Source organism: Scyliorhinus torazame, chromosome 2 (genome assembly GCF_047496885.1).
Source record: "Scyliorhinus torazame isolate Kashiwa2021f chromosome 2, sScyTor2.1, whole genome shotgun sequence".
NCBI lineage: Eukaryota > Metazoa > Chordata > Chondrichthyes > Carcharhiniformes > Scyliorhinidae > Scyliorhinus > Scyliorhinus torazame.
The window spans coordinates 100446641-100464798 of record NC_092708.1 but is presented as its reverse complement, the minus strand read 5'-3'; the positions used below and the strand labels follow the sequence as shown (position 1 = coordinate 100464798).

At 51.4% G+C, this 18158-nt stretch overlaps 1 protein-coding gene across 8 annotated transcripts in view; it reads right to left on the bottom strand.

Moving 5' to 3' along the window:
• Positions 1 to 18158, bottom strand: part of LOC140390043 (coiled-coil domain-containing protein 148-like) — a 301551-nt gene that overhangs the window by 89945 nt on the left and 193448 nt on the right. For all 8 annotated transcript variants that reach the window (XM_072474916.1, XM_072474899.1, XM_072474930.1 and 5 more), the window contains one exon: positions 12474 to 12680. In XM_072474916.1, the coding sequence (XP_072331017.1) occupies positions 12474 to 12680 (207 nt within the window). The remainder of the gene's footprint in view (positions 1 to 12473; positions 12681 to 18158) is intronic.

Sequence of the window (18158 nt, the reverse complement as noted above, 5' to 3'; positions counted from 1 at the left end):
ACTTTGACAAAAGTTAAAGTACTTTGGGAACTAAGTAGAGTTGGCTGCAATAAAGAAGCTTCTCTGCGTAACAGGTTAAAGGAACTGAAATATGTCAAACTGAGGCATACAATGTTACTTATTGCAGCATATCAAATTTACCCAGGCAGTTTCTATGACAAGTGTCAATATAGAGATTTAGAATGAAAATGTTAATACATGTGCAGACATAAGAATCAAGATTTTACCAGTTGATGCCCTAGGAACACGGGACGCTTAGCATAAGTGCACTCTTCAAGTAAAGCAAGCTGGGAATAGGTGATAATTGTTGCAAATAAAATGAAGTCTGCATTTCAAAGTTATACATTTGGTCTGTTTTTATACACTTTCTTTGTAAACTTCCCCAAAGTAGTAGTACTGCAAGTGGTTTGAGTTGGTAGAATTGGCTGTCTTTCGTATTAGACAGGGGAAAAGGTTAATCTCAAAAATCAAGCAAAATTAGGTTAAAATGCAAAATGGCAGGCTTGCAAAACATAACTTTTTAAAAAATATATTTTATTGAAAATTTTTGGTCAACCAACACAGTACATTGTGCATCCTTTACACAATACTATAACAACACAAATAACAATGACCTATTTTATAAACAGAAAATGAATAAATAATAAATAACAAAAATGAAAACTAACCCTAATTGGCAACTGCCTTACCACAAGTAACACTCTCCAAAAATATAATTTAACAGTCCAATATATAATTATCTGTCGCAACGACCTATACATATTATACAGTATATATTAACAACCCTGAGAGTCCTTCTGATTCCTCCTCCCCCCCCTCCCCCCTCCCCCCCCCCCCCCCCCCGCCCCCGATCCTGGGCTGCTGCTGCTGCCTTCTTTTTTCCATTCCATCTATCTTTCTGCGAGGTATTCGACGAACGGTTGCCACCGCCTGGTGAACCCTTGAGCCGACCCCCTTAGGACGAACTTAATCCGCTCTAGCTTTATAAACCCTGCCATGTCATTTATCCAGGTCTCCACCCCCGGGGGCATGGCTTCTTTCCACATTAGCAATATCCTATGCCGGGCTACTAGGGACGCAAAGGCCAAAACATCGGCCTCTCTCACCTCCTGCACTCCCGGCTCTTGTGCAACCCCAAATATAGCCAACCCCCAGCTTGGTTCGACCCGGACCCCCACTACTTTTGAAAGCACCTTTGTCACCCCCATCCAAAACCCCTGTAGTGCCGGGCATGACCAAAACATATGGGTATGATTCGCTGGGCTTCTCGAGCACCTCGCACACCTATCCTCCACCCCAAAAAATTTACTGAGCCGTGCTCCAGTCATATGCGCCCTGTGTAATACCTTAAACTGAATCAGGCTTAGCCTGGCACACGAGGATGACGAGTTTACCCTGCTTAGGGCATCTGCCCACAGCCCCTCCTCGATCTCCTCCGCCAGCTCTTCTTCCCATTTCCCTTTTAGTTCATCTACCATAGTCTCCCCTTCGTCCCTCATTTCCCTATATATATCTGACACCTTACCATCCCCCACCCACGTCTTTGAGATCACTCTCTCCTGCACCTCTTGTGTCGGGAGCTGCGGGAATTCCCTCACCTGTTGCCTCGCAAAAGCCCTCAGTTGCATATACCTGAATGCATTCCCTTGGGGCAACCCATATTTCTCGGTCAGCGCTCCCAGACTCGCGAACTTCCCATCCACAAACAGATCTTTCAGTTGCGTTATTCCTGCTCTTTGCCACATTCCATATCCCCCATCCATTCCCCCCGGGGCAAACCTATGGTTGTTTCTTATCGGGGACCCCCCCCAAGGCTCCAGTCTTTCCCCTATGCCGTCTCCACTGTCCCCAAATCTTCAGTGTAGCCACCATCACCGGGCTTGTGGTGTAGTTCCTCGGTGAGAACGGCAATGGGGCTGTCACCATAGCCTGTAGGCTAGTCCCCCTACAGGACGCCCTCTCTAATCTCTTCCACGCCGCTCCCTCCTCCTCTCCCATCCACTTACTCACCATTGAAATATTAGCGGCCCAATAATACTCACTTAGGCTCGGTAGTGCCAGCCCCCCCTATCCCTGCTACGCTGTAAGAATCCCTTCCTCACTCTCGGGGTCTTCCTGGCCCACACAAAACCCATGATGCTCTTTTCGATCCTTTTAAAAAAAGCCTTCGTGATCACCACCGGGAGGCACTGAAACACAAAGAGGAATCTCGGGAGGACCACCATCTTAACCGCCTGCATCCTCCCTGCCAGTGACAGGGATACCATATCCCATCTCTTGAAATCATCCTCCATTTGTTCCACCAACAGCGTTAAATTTAACCTATGCAATGTGCCCCAATTCTTGGCTATCTGGATCCCCAGGTAACGAAAGTCCCTTGTTACCTTCCTCAACGGTAGGTCCTCTATTTCTCTACTCTGCTCCCCTGGATGCACCACAAACAACTCACTTTTCCCCATGTTCAATTTATACCCTGAAAAATCCCCAAACTCCCCAAGTATCCGCATTATTTCTGGCATCCCCTCCGCCGGGTCTGCCACATATAGTAACAAATCGTCCGCATACTCTGGTGGGGCCATCATCATTACCCCTAACAACCTCCGTATATTCGTGTTCAGCTGTCTCCCCTTCACAAACCCAGTTTGGTCCTCGTGGACCACCCCCGGGACACATTCCTCTATTCTCATTGCCATTACCTTGGCCAGGATCTTGGCATCTACATTTAGGAGGGAAATAGGTCTATAGGACCCGCATTGTAGCGGGTCCTTTTCCTTCTTTAAGAGAAGCGATATCGTTGCTTCAGACATAGTCGGGGGCAGTTGTCCCCTTTCCTTTGCCTCATTAAAGGCCCTCGTCAATACCGGGGCGAGCAAGTCCACATATTTTTTATAGAATTCGACTGGGAATCCATCCGGTCCCGGGGCCTTTCCCGCCTGCATGCTCCTAATTCCTTTCACCACTTCTTCTACCTCGATCTGTGCTCCCAGTCCCACCCTTTCCTGCTCTTCCACCTTGGGAAATTCCAGCCGATCCAAAAAGCCCATCATTCTCTCCCTCCCATCCGGGGGTTGAGCTTCATATAATTTTTTATAAAATGTCTTGAACACTCCATTCACTCTCTCCGCTCCCCGCTCCATCTCTCCTTCCTCATCCCTCACTCCCCCTATTTCCCTCGCTGCTCCCCTTTTCCTCAATTGGTGTGCCAGCAACCTGCTCGCCTTCTCCCCATATTCATACTGTACACCCTGTGCCTTCCTCCATTGTGCCTCTGCAGTGCCCGTAGTCAGCAAGTCAAATTCTACATGTAGCCTTTGCCTTTCCCTGTACAGTCCCTCCTCCGGTGCTTCCGCATATTGTCTGTCCACCCTCAAAAGTTCTTGCAGCAACCGCTCCCGTTCCTTACTCTCCTGCTTCCCTTTATGTGCCCTTATTGATATCAGCTCCCCTCTAACCACCGCCTTCAGCGCCTCCCAGACCACTCCCACCTGGACCTCCCCATTATCATTGAGTTCCAAGTACTTTTCAATGCACCCCCTCACCCTTAGACACACCCCCTCATCTGCCATTAGTCCCATGTCCATTCTCCAGGGTGGGCGCCCTCCTGTTTCCTCCCCTATCTCCAAGTCTACCCAGTGTGGAGCGTGATCCGAAATGGCTATAGCCGTATACTCCGTTCCCCTCACCTTCGGGATCAACGCCCTTCCCAGCACAAAAAAGTCTATTCGCGAGTAGACTTTATGGACATAGGAGAAAAACGAGAACTCCTTACTCCTAGGTCTGCTAAATCTCCACGGATCTACACCTCCCATCTGCTCCATAAAATCTTTAAGTACCTTGGCTGCTGCCGACCTCCTTCCAGTCCTGGACTTCGACCTATCCAGCCCTGGTTCCAACACCGTATTAAAATCTCCCCCCATTATCAGCTTTCCCATCTCTAGGTCCGGAATGCGTCCTAGCATCTGCCTCATAAAATTGGCATCATCCCAGTTCGGGGCATATACGTTTACCAAAACCACCGTCTCCCCCTGTAGTTTGCCACTCACCATCATGTATCTGCCCCCGTTATCCGCCACTATAGTCTTTGCCTCGAACATTACCCGCTTCCCCACTAATATAGCCACCCCCCTGTTTTTCGCATCTAGCCCCGAATGGACCACCTGCCCCACCCATCCTTTGCGTAGCCTAACCTGGTCTATCAGTTTCAGGTGCGTTTCCTGTAACATAACCACATCTGCCTTAAGTTTCTTACGGTGTGCGAATACCCGTGCCCTCTTTATCGGCCCATTCAGCCCTGTCACGTTCCACGTGATCAGCCGGGTTGGGGGGCTTCCTACCCCCCCCCCCCCCTTGTCGATTAGCCATCCCCTTTTTCCAGCTCCTCACCCGGTTCCCACGCAGCTGTGTCTCCCCCAGGCGGTGCCCCCCCGCCCATCCCCTCCCATACCAGCTCCCCCCTCTCCCCAGCAGCAGCAACCCAGTAATTCCCCCCCTCCCACCCCCCCCGCTAGATCCCCCGCTAGCGTAATTACTCCCCCATGTTGCTCCCAGAAGTCAGCAAACTCTGGCCGACCTCGGCTTCCCCCCGTGACCTCGGCTCGCACCGTGCGACGCCCCCTCCTTCCTGCTTCTCTATTCCCGCCATGATTATCATAGCGCGGGAACCAAGCCCGCGCTTCTCCCTTGGCCCCGCCCCCAATGGCCAACGCCCCATCTCCTCCACCTCCCCTCCTCCCCCCATCACCACTTGTGGAAGAGAGAAAAGTTACCACATCGCAGGATTAGTACATAAAACTCCTCTTTCCCCCCTTTTTAACCCCCCTCTTCGCCCCCCACATTCGCCCCACCACTTTGTTCAAACGTTCTTTTTAATAACCCGCTCATTCCAGTTTTTCTTCCACAATAAAAGTCCACGCTTCATCCGCCGTCTCAAAGTAGTGGTGCCTTCCTCGATATGTGACCCACAGTCTTGCCGGTTGCAGCATTCCAAATTTTATCTTCTTTTTATGAAGCACCGCCTTGGCCCGATTAAAGCTCGCCCTCCTTCTCGCCACCTCCGCACTCCGGTCTTGATAAACGCGGATCACCGCGTTCTCCCATTTACTGCTCCGAGTTTTCTTTGCCCATCTAAGGACCATTTCTCTATCCTTAAAACGGAGGAATCTCACCACTATGGCTCTGGGAATTTCTCCTGCTCTCGGTCCTCGCGCCATCACTCGGTATGCTCCCTCCACCTCCAACGGACCCGCCGGGGCCTCCGCTCCCATTAACGAGTGCAGCATCGTGCTCACATATGCCCCGACGTCCGCTCCCTCCACCCCTTCAGGAAGACCAAGAATCCTCAGGTTGTTCCTCCTTGCATTGTTCTCCAGTGCCTCCAACCTTTCCACACATCGTTTCTGATGTGCCTCATGCATCTCCGTCTTCACCACCAGGCCCTGTATGTCGTCCTCATTCTCGGCTGCCTTTGCCTTCACGACCCAAAGCTCCCGCTCCTGGGTCTTTTGTTCCTCCTTTAGCCCTTCGATCGCCTGTAGTATCGGGGCCAACAGCTCTTTCTTCATTTCCTTTTTGAGCTCTTCCACACAGCATTTCAAGAACTCTTGGTGTTCAGGGCCCCATGTTAAAATGACACCTTCCGACGCCATCTTGGTTTTTGCTTGCCTTCCTTGCCGCTGTTCTAAAGGATCCACTGCAATTCGGCCACTTTCTCCTCCTTTTTTCATCCGTATCCAGGGGGGATTCCCTTCTAGTTTACCGCACAGTGTTTTTAGCCGTCAAAATTGCCGTTGGGGCTCCTATCAAGAGGCCAAAAGTCCGTTTCACCGGGAGCTGCCGAAACGTGCGACTCAGCTGGTCATCGCCGCACCCGGAAGTCGCAAAACATAACTCATGGCATAACAGTACCACCAATTGTTGGGAAAGCCAGGTACATGAAAGCGGCAACACCGCATGATCTAGTCGTGGCTCGGCCATGAAATTAGATGGGTCCATAAAAGGGACCACACTGAGAAGGATGCTCAACCACTGGCACACATGTGCCATCAGGTGAGCAGAGGTTGCAGGGAGAGTGATCTGAACATGCTCAAATAGTGTGAAGGGTGGAGATGACCCTGGAATCATGGGGTCATCAAGAGGAGGATCGAGTGTCCCAGAAATTATTGTGAGTGTAGCTGAACGAAAGCAAGACAATAGCAGGCTAAGGAACTAGGATTTCCAGAAATTGAGTCAAATGGTGAAGAGGGTCAACGTTATCAGCAGCAGATGGAAAGCCCTGGACACAGAGAGGGATGAGGAGGGGGATGAGTGGCAGGAATGCAATTGAGGCCATATCTGCAGTATAGGGTGTACTGCTGAAAAAGGAGCTACCTGGACATGTTGGAGAACCACTGCCACAAAAGACTGCACCAAAAAGGCTGATGGTAACTGAGATTTGCACCCTCAGAGAGGAAGACCTTACATCTTACTGCACTGCAGTCAACATGCTCTGTTGATAATCTTCAAAGTTGCCTGAAACTACTTCCTCTCTGGCTCTTCCAAAGATCAGCTGTAGAACTTAATGGTGTCTCGCAAACAGAAATCATCAATTGTAGCCATCTGGTCATCAAGCAGCGGAGTAAACAGCCAGTGACATTTATCAACTGGAAAGGCTTCTGCTTGCTCAACATTCTTCTGATCTGCAAAAGCTTCCTGCGTATGTGCGCTCAGTATCCTGGTAGTTAGCAAGATGCCTCCAGCCTACACCGGTCGACTGCCACAGCTCTTCATTCCGCCACCCAAACTGTGTGGATGGATGCTAGAGGACAAGGGATATTCCTCGAAGAGATAACTATTCACACTTATAAGTGTTATACCGTCAATTCACTGTGAGACCATGAGAACGAGCGAACATTAGGCTTTAATATCCATGAACTCGCCTGCCAGAGTCAGTTGTACAAATGAGTGCCACCCACAGATGGCCGGACTATATATGGCGGCGAGGGCGGAGCCAGAGGCGGAGCCCACCGGGATTCCAGTACAGTACCTGGAAGTAGCCCGTATCATCACTTCCAGGCCATGGGTCACATCATTATACAGGCAGTACAGACAGCTCATGCATTAGGCGAAATACATTCACCACAATAAGTAACCCCAACACAGAACCACAGAGGTCCTAATACCAAATCAATCTTCTCACAAGGACCACCATCGGGCAGCTGTTTAAGCTTCTGGAGATGCAGTTTCAGTGTCTGAACCTGTTGGATGGCTCCCTGAAATACATTCCTGCAGAGGTCTCATGCATCATGGTGGTCTACTGTGTACTCCATAACATGGTCCTCCAGAGAGGCATGGATCTTTAAGAGGGTGAGATACTTGAGCTACACAGCCCGTTGGGAGAAAAGGAGGAGCCAAGGGTGGAAGAATAAAATTCAGGACAGAGAGATGCCCAGTCTGTGTAAGGAGGTGACCAGGGCCTACATAGGACTCCAGGGTCTTTTTGGAATGCAACTGATGCACTATCAATTACCACAAAGCCGAGAGTAGTGGAATAATCGAGACTTTATTGAGCAAAGATGTTGTGCCTCCTGTAGCTGCTACCAGAATGGCTGCAGCACTGGCGAGCACACACATTTATACACCACCTGCTGGGCGGAGCCAGCAGGCAGGGATTTACCCATGTACCCCTAGTATATGTGTCTTACCGTAATACATATAATACAGCGAGTGGTGACTACCACATTCACCCCCTGTTAAAAAGGAGTCCGGCGGGGGTGGTGGAAAAAAAATGTACACGTTCAGTGTGTCGGGGGCCTTGATCCTCCCCTGTGATCGCCTCAGTCCTGGTGGTGATGTGAGCGCCGACTTGATCACCTGTGACTCCGGGAGCGTGTTGTCCTCGTCTTCGTCACCCCTGAGTGGAACCAGTGGGAGGACGGATCCTTCTGGGGCGGGGGCTGCGGTGAGGTTCGCTGGAGGGAGGGTGAGTGGCATAGGGGTGAATGAGGCAACCGGAGGGGGAGGTGGGGGGGTGTCAGGTCGGGGGCCGTGGGTGGGAATCCAGCGGGTACCAGGTCCCGGAGGGAGACTGTGTCTTGGCTCCCGTCGGGGTGCGCCACGTAGGCGTACTGCAGGTTCGCGTGTAGGAGGTGGACCCTTTCGACCAAAGGGTCTGACTTATGGGTCCACACATGCTTGCAAAGGAGGACGGGTCCAGGAACTGTCAGCCATGTTGGGAGTGAGACCCCGGAGGTGGGCTTCCTGGGGAAGGTAAAGAGACGTTCATGGGGGGTTTCGTTAATCGCGGTGCAGAGGAGTGATCGGATAGAGTGGAGTGCGTTGGGGAGGACCTCCTGCCAGCGGGAGACCGGGAGATTTTTAGACCGCAGGCCCAGCGGGATGGCCTTCCAGACCGTCCCGTTCTCCCTCTCCACCTGCCCGTTTCCCCAGGGGTTGTAGCTGGTCGTCCTGCTCGAGGCAATGCCCTTGCTGAGCAGGAACTGATGCAGCTCATCACTCATAAAGGAGGATCCCAGATCGCTGTGGACGTAGGTGGGGAAACCGAACAGAGTGAAGATACTGTGGAGGGCTTTAATGACCGCGGCAGAAGTCATATCAGGGCATGGGATAACGAAAGAGAACTGGGAGTACTCATCGACCACGTTCAGAAAGTACGTGTTGCGGTCGGTGGAGGCGAGGGGCCCTTTGAAGTCCATGCTGAGGCGCTCAAAGGGGCGGGAGGCCTTCACCAGGTACGCTCGATCGGGCCGGTAGAAGTGCGGTTTGCACTCTGCGCAGACCTGGCAGTCTCTGGTGACGGTCCTGACCTCCTCAATGGAGTAGGGCAGGTTGCGCTCCGTGCCGGGCAGCGCTGCCGGGGGTGTTTGTTCTGCCCACAAAAATTGCATTTGGGCCCCCCAGGGTTGGCCGGCTGCCACGCGGCGCAGGCTTGCGGTGAGCTGGAATCAGTAGCTGGTGGGACCCACGATGCCCATGAGGGTGCCGTGCGGTCGGGGGCGTACGACTGGACGTTACAGGAGGCCACTGTTAACGAGTTCGCGAGCTGCCTGGTTCCCGCAAGATCAAGCGTACCCCCTTCCAATAGGCGCTGGCAGACGTACGCAGACCTCATGCCCGTAACATAAGCGTCTCGGATTAAAGGTTCTGTGTGCTGGACTGCCGAAACTGCCTGGCAGTCACAGTTCCTCCCCAGGATGGGCAGGGCACTCCAGAAATCGTCTCGTGGACAGGTGGTGCCTGGCGTATAGTTGGTTGACTGGCCGAACGTAATGTCCCTTCAGGAGCTCCATTGCTTCGGAGTAATTGGGCAAATCCCGGATCAGAGGAAAAATGTAAGGGCTCACACGTGAATAAAGGACCTGGAGCTTCTGCACCTCCGAGGGTTCCTCTACGGATGTTCGGAGGTACCTTTCAAAGCAGGCTAGCCAGTGGTCAAAAGCGGATGTAGCATTGGCTGCTTGAGGGCTCAGCTGCAGGCGACCAGGCTTGATGCGAAGATCCATCGTTTTAAAAATCTTTGCTCAATAAATTGATGCACTATCAATTACCACAAAGACGAGAGTAGTGGAATAATTGAGGCTTTATTGAGCAAAGATGTGCCTCCTGTAGCAGCCACCAGAATGGCTGCATCACCGGCAAGCACACACATTTATACGCCGCCTACTGGGCGGAGCCAGCAGGCAGGGATTTACCCATGTACCTCTAGTATATGTGTCTTACCGTAATACATATAATGCAGCTAGTGGTGACTACCACATCCACTAACATCATGTAATGTCTGATCAAGGCACATTTCAGCAAAGGTCTTCTGAGCCAGGAGGACAGCATTATCTGGAACTCACTTTGATCTGCCTGTGAGAATACTTCCATTGAAGATGAGTCTTGAATGGATCCACTCTCACTGCCAATACATTTTATAAATCTGTCCAGTGGTTTCGCTGCCCCCATTCAAAAACCTTGCTTCTACTCACAACTCCATTTCCTCTTTCCAGCCTCGCCATTAAAGAAAGGAAACTGACACATCTGGATTCATTTGTCAATATTTACGAGGTGTTCCAAAAGTAGCAAAATACACATTCCAAGAGATCCAAGTTGCAGCAAAACACTCAAGTGCTCTGCCAAACAAAGTGGTCACCGCTCTCAGCCACTTCTACATGGTGTACCCTTGTAGCCATGGATGAGGTGGAGGCAGTCTGCTTGCTTGTGTCTGCTTGTAGCTGAGATGCACATCGTGGTCATTCTCATCATGGAGGTGCCAATGGGGGTACCTCCGGACCTGCTATACCAGTGTCACTGAATGGGTAGTCTCTGTCACAGGGCCCTGCCATATAGTCAGAGGACTAAGAAGGCCAATGGTGATAATGCCACCTGAGGGGAGGCTTCTTCATCCTAACTGGTGACTGCCTCAGTCCTTAGATGGTACACCTGATGGCTGAAGGGGTGCAACTGGTATCCACTTCATGTAACTTTGTGCCACCAGTGCCACTAACCAATCCATGCTACAGAACATTGAATAAGCCGGTTGCAGAAACGTTGAGGGCTGTAATGATCTTCACGGCCCCTGGTAGTGGGTGTCTTCCTCCTCCACGGGGTGCCAAGTCCGCGAGGACATGGCACAGGTGCTGCACATGCTGTCCGTCATCTCATCATAGAATCATAGAATTTACAGTGCAGAAGGAGGCCATTTGACCCATCAAGTCTGCACCAGCCATTGGAAAGAGCACCCTACGCAAGCCCTCGTCTCCATCCTATCCCCTTAACACAGTAACCTCACTTAAACCTTTTTGGACACAAAGGGAAATTTAACATGGCCAATCCAACTAACCGGCACATCTTTGGACATCGAAAGACCAACGACGCCTGTACACCTTGGGCCGTCGTTCGCCTCCCCCTTGGGTTCCTCCTCGGCCCGATGGGCAGCCTGGTCTTCAGGGTGCGCACATGGGATGCCGCCTCCAGCCAGCTTGTCGCTGCTGTCTTCTCTGGTGTCTGGCCACCTGGGTTTCCACCAGTAACATGATAGCAGCTGCTGTGGGACCTACACTACCATCTATTTTGGTATCTAGAAGGAATTGGAGAAGGAGATAGACCTACAATCCGTTAGGACTTCCATCCTGGGACCCTCAAAGTCCCCAAGCCTCCCACCCTTATGTGATCGCCGTCACTCAGAGTGCCATCCAGAGTGCTGGCAAACCTTGCTCTGCACATTCACCCCCGACCAGAACCGGAGCCTCTAAACCCCAACCTCAGCTGGAACATTAGGGAGGGCATGCTCAGGTGCCGTCCCCCGATCAACACACTTACCCTTTGGTCTTGGGAAGATCCCCACTGCCGAAGTCCTGCTCTTTAGTGTTTGGTTGTTGGCAGCTGCCTCTATGGTGCTGACGCTCCTAGCATTCAGTCACACTGTTCAGGCAGCAAAGTTTGATTGAAATGCTATGCACTAATCATCCTCTGAGACATAGCACGTGTGCCTTCGAGATGCCACATGAGAGCTGAGGAGTGTGAAATGCTCTCAAAACTAAAAAGGTCAATTCCTCATTTGAAATATCTTTTAGCTGTGAACCTAGAGGCTGTTCACAGTCAAAGGATGTTAAAGTGACTTCCAGCATAGAACAAAGAGCAGGGCTGTATACTGGAATTGTTTAGCAGGACAGACAGCCTGCAGCTGTGCTGGCCTGTGTTACGGGTCTCCACAATATTTAAGGATGGCTTGCAAGCTTCAGAGTTGCGAAGCCCCTCCCCCCACTGCCCCCAGCCCAGGGGCAGCCCCCGATCTAGCATGCTTCAGCAGCCCCCCGGACGCCATAGTCCCCTGAGGGGTGAAACTCAGGCAGCGCAGCACTGTGGGGTGGTGGGGGTCCGGGGCGCGGGAGTCGGCCGAAGGGGGGGGACTATTTTGCAGTCCGGAACGCTGCAGGCCGCCATGCGCATGCGCGGCCATGGACCCGGCAATGCTCCAGGCTGTATCGGCAGCCAGAGCTGGGAATTGGTGGCCGTTTTGCACCAATTGGTGGCGTGGGGTCTCCCAAACGCAGAATCCAGCCCTATGACTCAGATTTAGGTTGGAATTCTCCGTGTATTCACATTGGCGGGATTCTCCAGTCCTGCCGCAGTGAATGGAGTTTTAGTTGAGCGCCAAATTTCCCGTTCTCGCTGGCAGCTGTGACAGGGCGAACTCAGAGGATCCCAGCCTTAGTAAAAATTCAAAACATGAAATACCTTCACGTAACTTTATCTTGGTTTATTCATTGTCAGAAAGTCATCTCAACACTGAAAATTAAATCTGTAAATAGTTAAACCACTAAATATCACTAGATCAACCACTGTGGAAGGAATGGTGAATGAAGTGGCCAGATTAGAGGAGGATAAGGAGAAACAAATTATTTTAAATATTTATACAAAGTAAATATACAGAAAAAATCCAGTTGGTCAGCAGCCAGATTGTGATGTCTGTATAAATCAATGTTTCTGCTTACCTTGTGGCTTAATTCAGCACAGATTTCCTGCTGCTTCTGTCTGTCATTTGCCAGCAACACGTCAGCCGCATGAGCAATATAGGCTTCAGCAAATATCATCACTGTCTTCATCAGCAGGTCTTTCTTGTCACGGGTCCAGTTCTGAATCAGAACCTTCCTGTGCTCTTTCTTAAATTGAAATCCATCCCATAATCTCCAGTGGTCAATCTAGAACAAAGATTTTATTACTTTCTCAATAAAAATCCATCTTCTCTATATTGATTAATAAGGGGATCAGGGATAAGGCAGGAGAACAGGGATGAAGAAAATATCAGCCATGATTGAATGGCAGAGCAGACTTGATGGGTCGAATGGCCTAATTCTGCTCCTATGTCTTATGGTCTTATAGTGTTTTCTTAAACTGTGTTGCAAAAACCTTAAAAGGAATATATGCTAATGATATTTAATTATTTTGAACATCAAGTTGAAGGATGAAATACTTTATTACTCTTCTAACTCAATGTAAGGTAGTCCAAACTCAAGCCTTCTTTACACTACTCCAATAATATGCATTCATCCTAGTTTCCAGAAGAGTAACGTGATACTACAGCATGGAATATTCATATTCATTATATAATAAATAAAACATTTGAGACGCTCTTTTGCTATTAACACCTGTAAACTGGTGAAAGTTCCCAGTCAAAGTAGGTGGGAATTCCATTCGGTTATTAACAAGTGGGGAGATGCAATGGATGTCCCTCATAAGCTTTTCTCGCAGAATATTAAGTTTAACCCATATTCTGGAAATCCACCCCTTTTAACATTTGTTTTATCTTCACTACTTTCATACAATGATCACTCTAGGCGGAATTCAATGGAAAAATTTCTAAGTTCATTTGTGACGGGTTTTTCAGGGAGATTCCTGCCGGCTCTGCCAGCGAGTTCCCCACCGCTATCCAATGACACTTAATCACTTTTTTGGGCCCTGGTGAGCTTCTCACCAGTTTAGCCAATTCTTTTCAGTACACGGGAGCTGAACTCAGAGATCGGGCTGTCATTGTAAGGGTGCCCCGAACTCTTAAGTGAGCTTGTGGGTCCACCCCCACCCATGGAAAATGTCACCCCCTACACACATGGGGGACGATTCTTCGGAACATTTCTAAGTGTGGTAGCGAGCGTGAATTGTAGCGCGTTTCCCAGCGCTTTGCCCAGCAAGGCTGGCAACGCTATTCAACATTAATTGGTCCACTTAACGATCCCTCACAGACTTCTCGCTCGAAATAACTGCTCGGCAGCTGATTCACCGGGATCGCGCTCGCCAGCCCCATGCTAACAAGGTCGAGCGGCACTTAAGCTGCACTTGCTTGGCCAACACCAGTCAGCTCGCAACAATGGTGCCGAGGAGACCAGTCCCAAGATTCAGGGATGCTGACCTGGGGAGGCTCCTGGACACGATAGAGGCCAGGAGGGATGTCCTGTTCTGCTGGGGTCCCGCAGGGTCAGCCACAAGGCAGCCAGTGCTGCCTGGAATGAGGTGGCGGGCAGTGTGACCAGGAAGGTTGGTCTCCAGTGCCGGAAGAAGATCAATGACCTACACTGGACAACACAAGTGTGTAGACACCAAGGTCCCTCTCCCAATGGAGCATCCCCCCCCCCATCCCCTAGGCAACGCCCAACCCTCCCTTCACCCCTCCCCCTTCAACCCTCTCTCCACTCACCCCTTCAACCCTCCCTCCATCCCAACCCTCCCTCTATACTGGCGGTGGCGTGCCAAGCTTGAGAATCTTCATCTCCTTTGAGGAGTGGGCCCTGGAGGTGACCAGGCTGGCCGAGGACAGATCAGTCACCTACGTGAAGACTGGTGGACACCACAGAAGTGAGAAACCACCGGGCTGCAACCGGAGGACCTGTCAAACATGAGTACTGATTGCCTTACTGACTGACTCATCTCTCCTACTGACCACATGTCCATTCTCCTGCAGGCCCTCCAGCACTCGGCGCCGGCTCATCCTGGGCGATACCGTCTCCTGACTCTGAAGAGAACATCTCGGAGGAGAGATCCGAGGATACAACTGTTATAGTTGCGGCACAGCTGCCATCCCCATCCTCCACCAGCACAGATACACACACACCTCAGTGGGAAATGTTAGTGGACAGGCTTCTGGGGCTCAATCTGGGGAGCACCACAATGCTGATGATGCACATCAGATGGAGGCAGGAATCCCCAAGCGAAACAGCAGTTGGAGGCCCTTTGGATCCCTGGACCCAGCTGGGTCCCAGCTTGATACTGAGCCACTGGAACTGGATTACCCGGAGCTGATGGAAATGATAGGGAGCGGCCAGGACATTCAGAGGGAGATGTCAGCGCCAGTCCAGCAGATCCTTAGCAGATTGGAGGAGTTTCTGAGGCTACGGGTGCAGGAGATGGTGCCGGCAATGAGTGGCACCGAGGCCAACACTGCTAGGGTGGCGACCGCAGTGGAGAGCCTGGTGCACAATGTCGGCACCATGATTGAAGGTGTCCAAGGCGTTGCGCAGTTGGTGACGGCTATGGCTGAGGGTCTTGGCAGAATATCCGACTCGTTGGGGGGGTCACCCAGTACCAGGCTGCCCTTGATGAGTGAAAGATTTTGATTAATTGATTCATTGGATTATTTGGTGCATTTAAGGATTGATTGAGTATATGGCTAGAGAACAGAATTATTCAAAACACCCTGGCCGGGATTCTCCAATCCTGCGGCCAAGTTCGGACCCCGCCGTGAAACGCAGCACGAGCCACTCCGGCGTCAACGGGCCTCAACTGGCAGCTAATCACCCCTTCCTAGAGGGCTAGTATGGCGCCGGAGTGGTGTCCTCAGTTGCTGCGCCCAAAAGCCGGCGCGAGTCCGCGCATGCGCACCACAGCCGGTGCGAATTCGCGCATGCGCGTGGGTTCCCGTCTCTGCGCTGGCTCCCGGGCAATATGGCGAAGCCCTACAGGGACCTGGCACAGAGGAACATAGGCCTCCACGGAACTAGCCCGCCCGCCGATCGGTAGGCCCCGATCGCGGGCCAGAACACCGTGGAGGCTCCCCCCGGGGTCGGATCCCCCTGCCCCCCCACCAGGGTAGCCCCCGTAGACAGAAATCCGAGGTGCCACCGGGTGGGATCATACGTAACCCACGCCAGCGGGACTCGGCCAAACTCGGCGGGCATTCGGCCCGTCGAGGTCCGGAGAATCGCCGGGGGGGGGGGGGGGGGGGGGGAGACGATTTCAACGGCCCCCGACTGGCGTGGCGGCGATCCCACGGGCGCCCTAAAATCGGCGCCGGAGAATCGGCGAGCTGGCATCGGGGCGGCGTGGCGTGCCGATTCTCCAACTCGGCGCGGTGTCAGAGAATACCGGCCCCTGTCTCCAAAAGGATAGTCACTGTTGCAGATAATGAGTAAAATATTGAACTTTGGCAGAAATTCAGACATTGTTTCATAAAATGTTTCATAAAATGTTTCATGTAATGAATAGACCATTGTATTCTAGTGCTTTTTAATGAGAGTGTAGCAGGTGGCGGAAAGCGTCATAGATCGCAGTTATGTAAATGTGGTCACACCCAAGGTGCAGGCAGAGAAATGGGTGACCACCAGAAAGGGCAGGCAGTCAGTGCAGGAATCCCCTGTGGTTGTCCCCCTCTCGAACAGGTATACCCCTTTGGATACTGTCGGGGGGGATAGCCTATCAGGGGAAAACAGCAGCAGCCAGAGCAGTGCCACCACGGCTGGCTCTGATGTTCAGAAGGGAGGGTCAAAGCGCAGAAGAGTAATAGTAATAGGGGACTCTATAGTCAGGGGCACAGATAGGCGCTTCTGTGGACGTGAAAGAGACTCCAGGATGGTATGTTGCCTCCCTGGTGCCAGGGTCCAGGATGTCTCCGAACGGGTAGAGGGCATCCTGAAGGGGGAGGGCAAACAGGCAGAGGTCGCTGTACATATTGGTACTAACGACATAGGCAGGAAGGGGCATGAGGTCCTGCAGCAGGGGTTCAGGGAGCTAGGCAGAAAGTTAAAAGACAGGACCTCGAGGGTTGTAATCTCGGGGTTACTCCCTGTGCCACGTGCCAGTGAGGCTAGAAATAGGAAGATAGAGCAGCTAAACACGTGGCTAAACAGCTGGTGTAGGAGGGAGGGTTTCCGTTATCTGGACCACTGGGAGCTCTTCCGGGGCAGGTGTGACCTGTATAAGAAGGACGGGTTGCATCTAAACCGGAGAGGCATAAATATCCTGGCCGCAAGGTTTGCTAGTGTCACACGGGAGGGTTTAAACTAGTATGGCAGGGGGGTGGGCACGGGAGCAATAGGTCAGAAGGTGAGAGCATTGAGGGAGAAATAGGGAATAGGGACAGTGTGGCTCTGAGGCAGAGCAGACAGGGAGAAGTTGCTGAACACAGCGGGTCTGGTGGCCTGAAGTGCATATGTTTTAATGCAAGAAGTATTACGGGTAAGGCAGATGAACTTAGAGCTTGGTTTAGTACTTGGAACTATGATGTTGTTGCCATTACAGAGACCTGGTTGAGGGAAGGGCAGGATTGGCAGCTAAACGTTCCAGGATTTAGATGTTTCAGGCGGGATAGAGGGGGATGTAAAAGGGGAGGCGGAGTTGCGCTACTGGTTCGGGAGAATATCACAGCTGTACTGCGGGAGGACACCTCAGAGGGCAGTGAGGCTATATGGGTAGAGATCAGGAATAAGAAGGGTGCAGTCACAATGTTGGGGGTTTACTACAGGCCTCCCAACAGCCAGCGGGAGATAGAGGAGCAGATAGGTAGACAGATTTTGGAAAAGAGTAAAAACAACAGGGTTGTGGTGATGGGAGACTTCAACTTCCCCAATATTGACTGGGACTCACTTAGTGCCAGGGGCTTAGACGGGGCGGAGCATCCAGGAGGGCTTCTTAAAACAATATGTAGACAGTCCAACTAGGGAAGGGGCGGTACTGGACCTGGTATTGGGGAATGAGCCCGGCCAGGTGGTAGATGTTTCAGTAGGGGAGCATTTCGGTAACAGTGACCACAATTCAGTAAGTTTTAAAGTACTGGTGGACAAGGATAAGAGTGGTCCGAGGATGAATGTGCTAAATTGGGGGAAGGCTAATTATAACAATATTAGGCGGGAACTGAAGAACATAGATTGGGGGCGGATGTTTGAGGGCAAATCAACATCTGACATGTGGGAGGCTTCAAGTGGCAGTTGAAAGGAATTCAGGACCGGCATGTTCCTGTGAGGAAGGATAAATACGGCAATTTTCGGGAACCTTGGATGACGAGAGATATTTAGGCCTCGTCAATAAAAAAAAGGAAGTATTTGTCAGGGCTAAAAGGCTGGGAACAGACGAAGCCTGCGTGGAATATAAGGAAAGTAGGAAGGAACTAAAGCAAGGAGTCAGGAGGGCTAGAAGGGGTCACGAAAAGTCATTGGCAAATAGGGTTAAGGAAAATCCCAAGGCTTTTTACACGTACATAAAAAGCAAGAGGGTAGCCAGGAAAAGGGTTGGCCCACTGAAGGATAGGCAAGGGAATCTATGTGTGGAGCCAGAGGAAATGGGCGCGGTACTAAATGGATACTTTGCATCAGTATTCACCAAAGAGAAGAAATTGGTAGATGTTGAGTCTGGAGAAGGGTGTGTAGATAGCCTGGGTCACATTGAGATCCAAAAAGACGAGGTGTTGGGTGTCT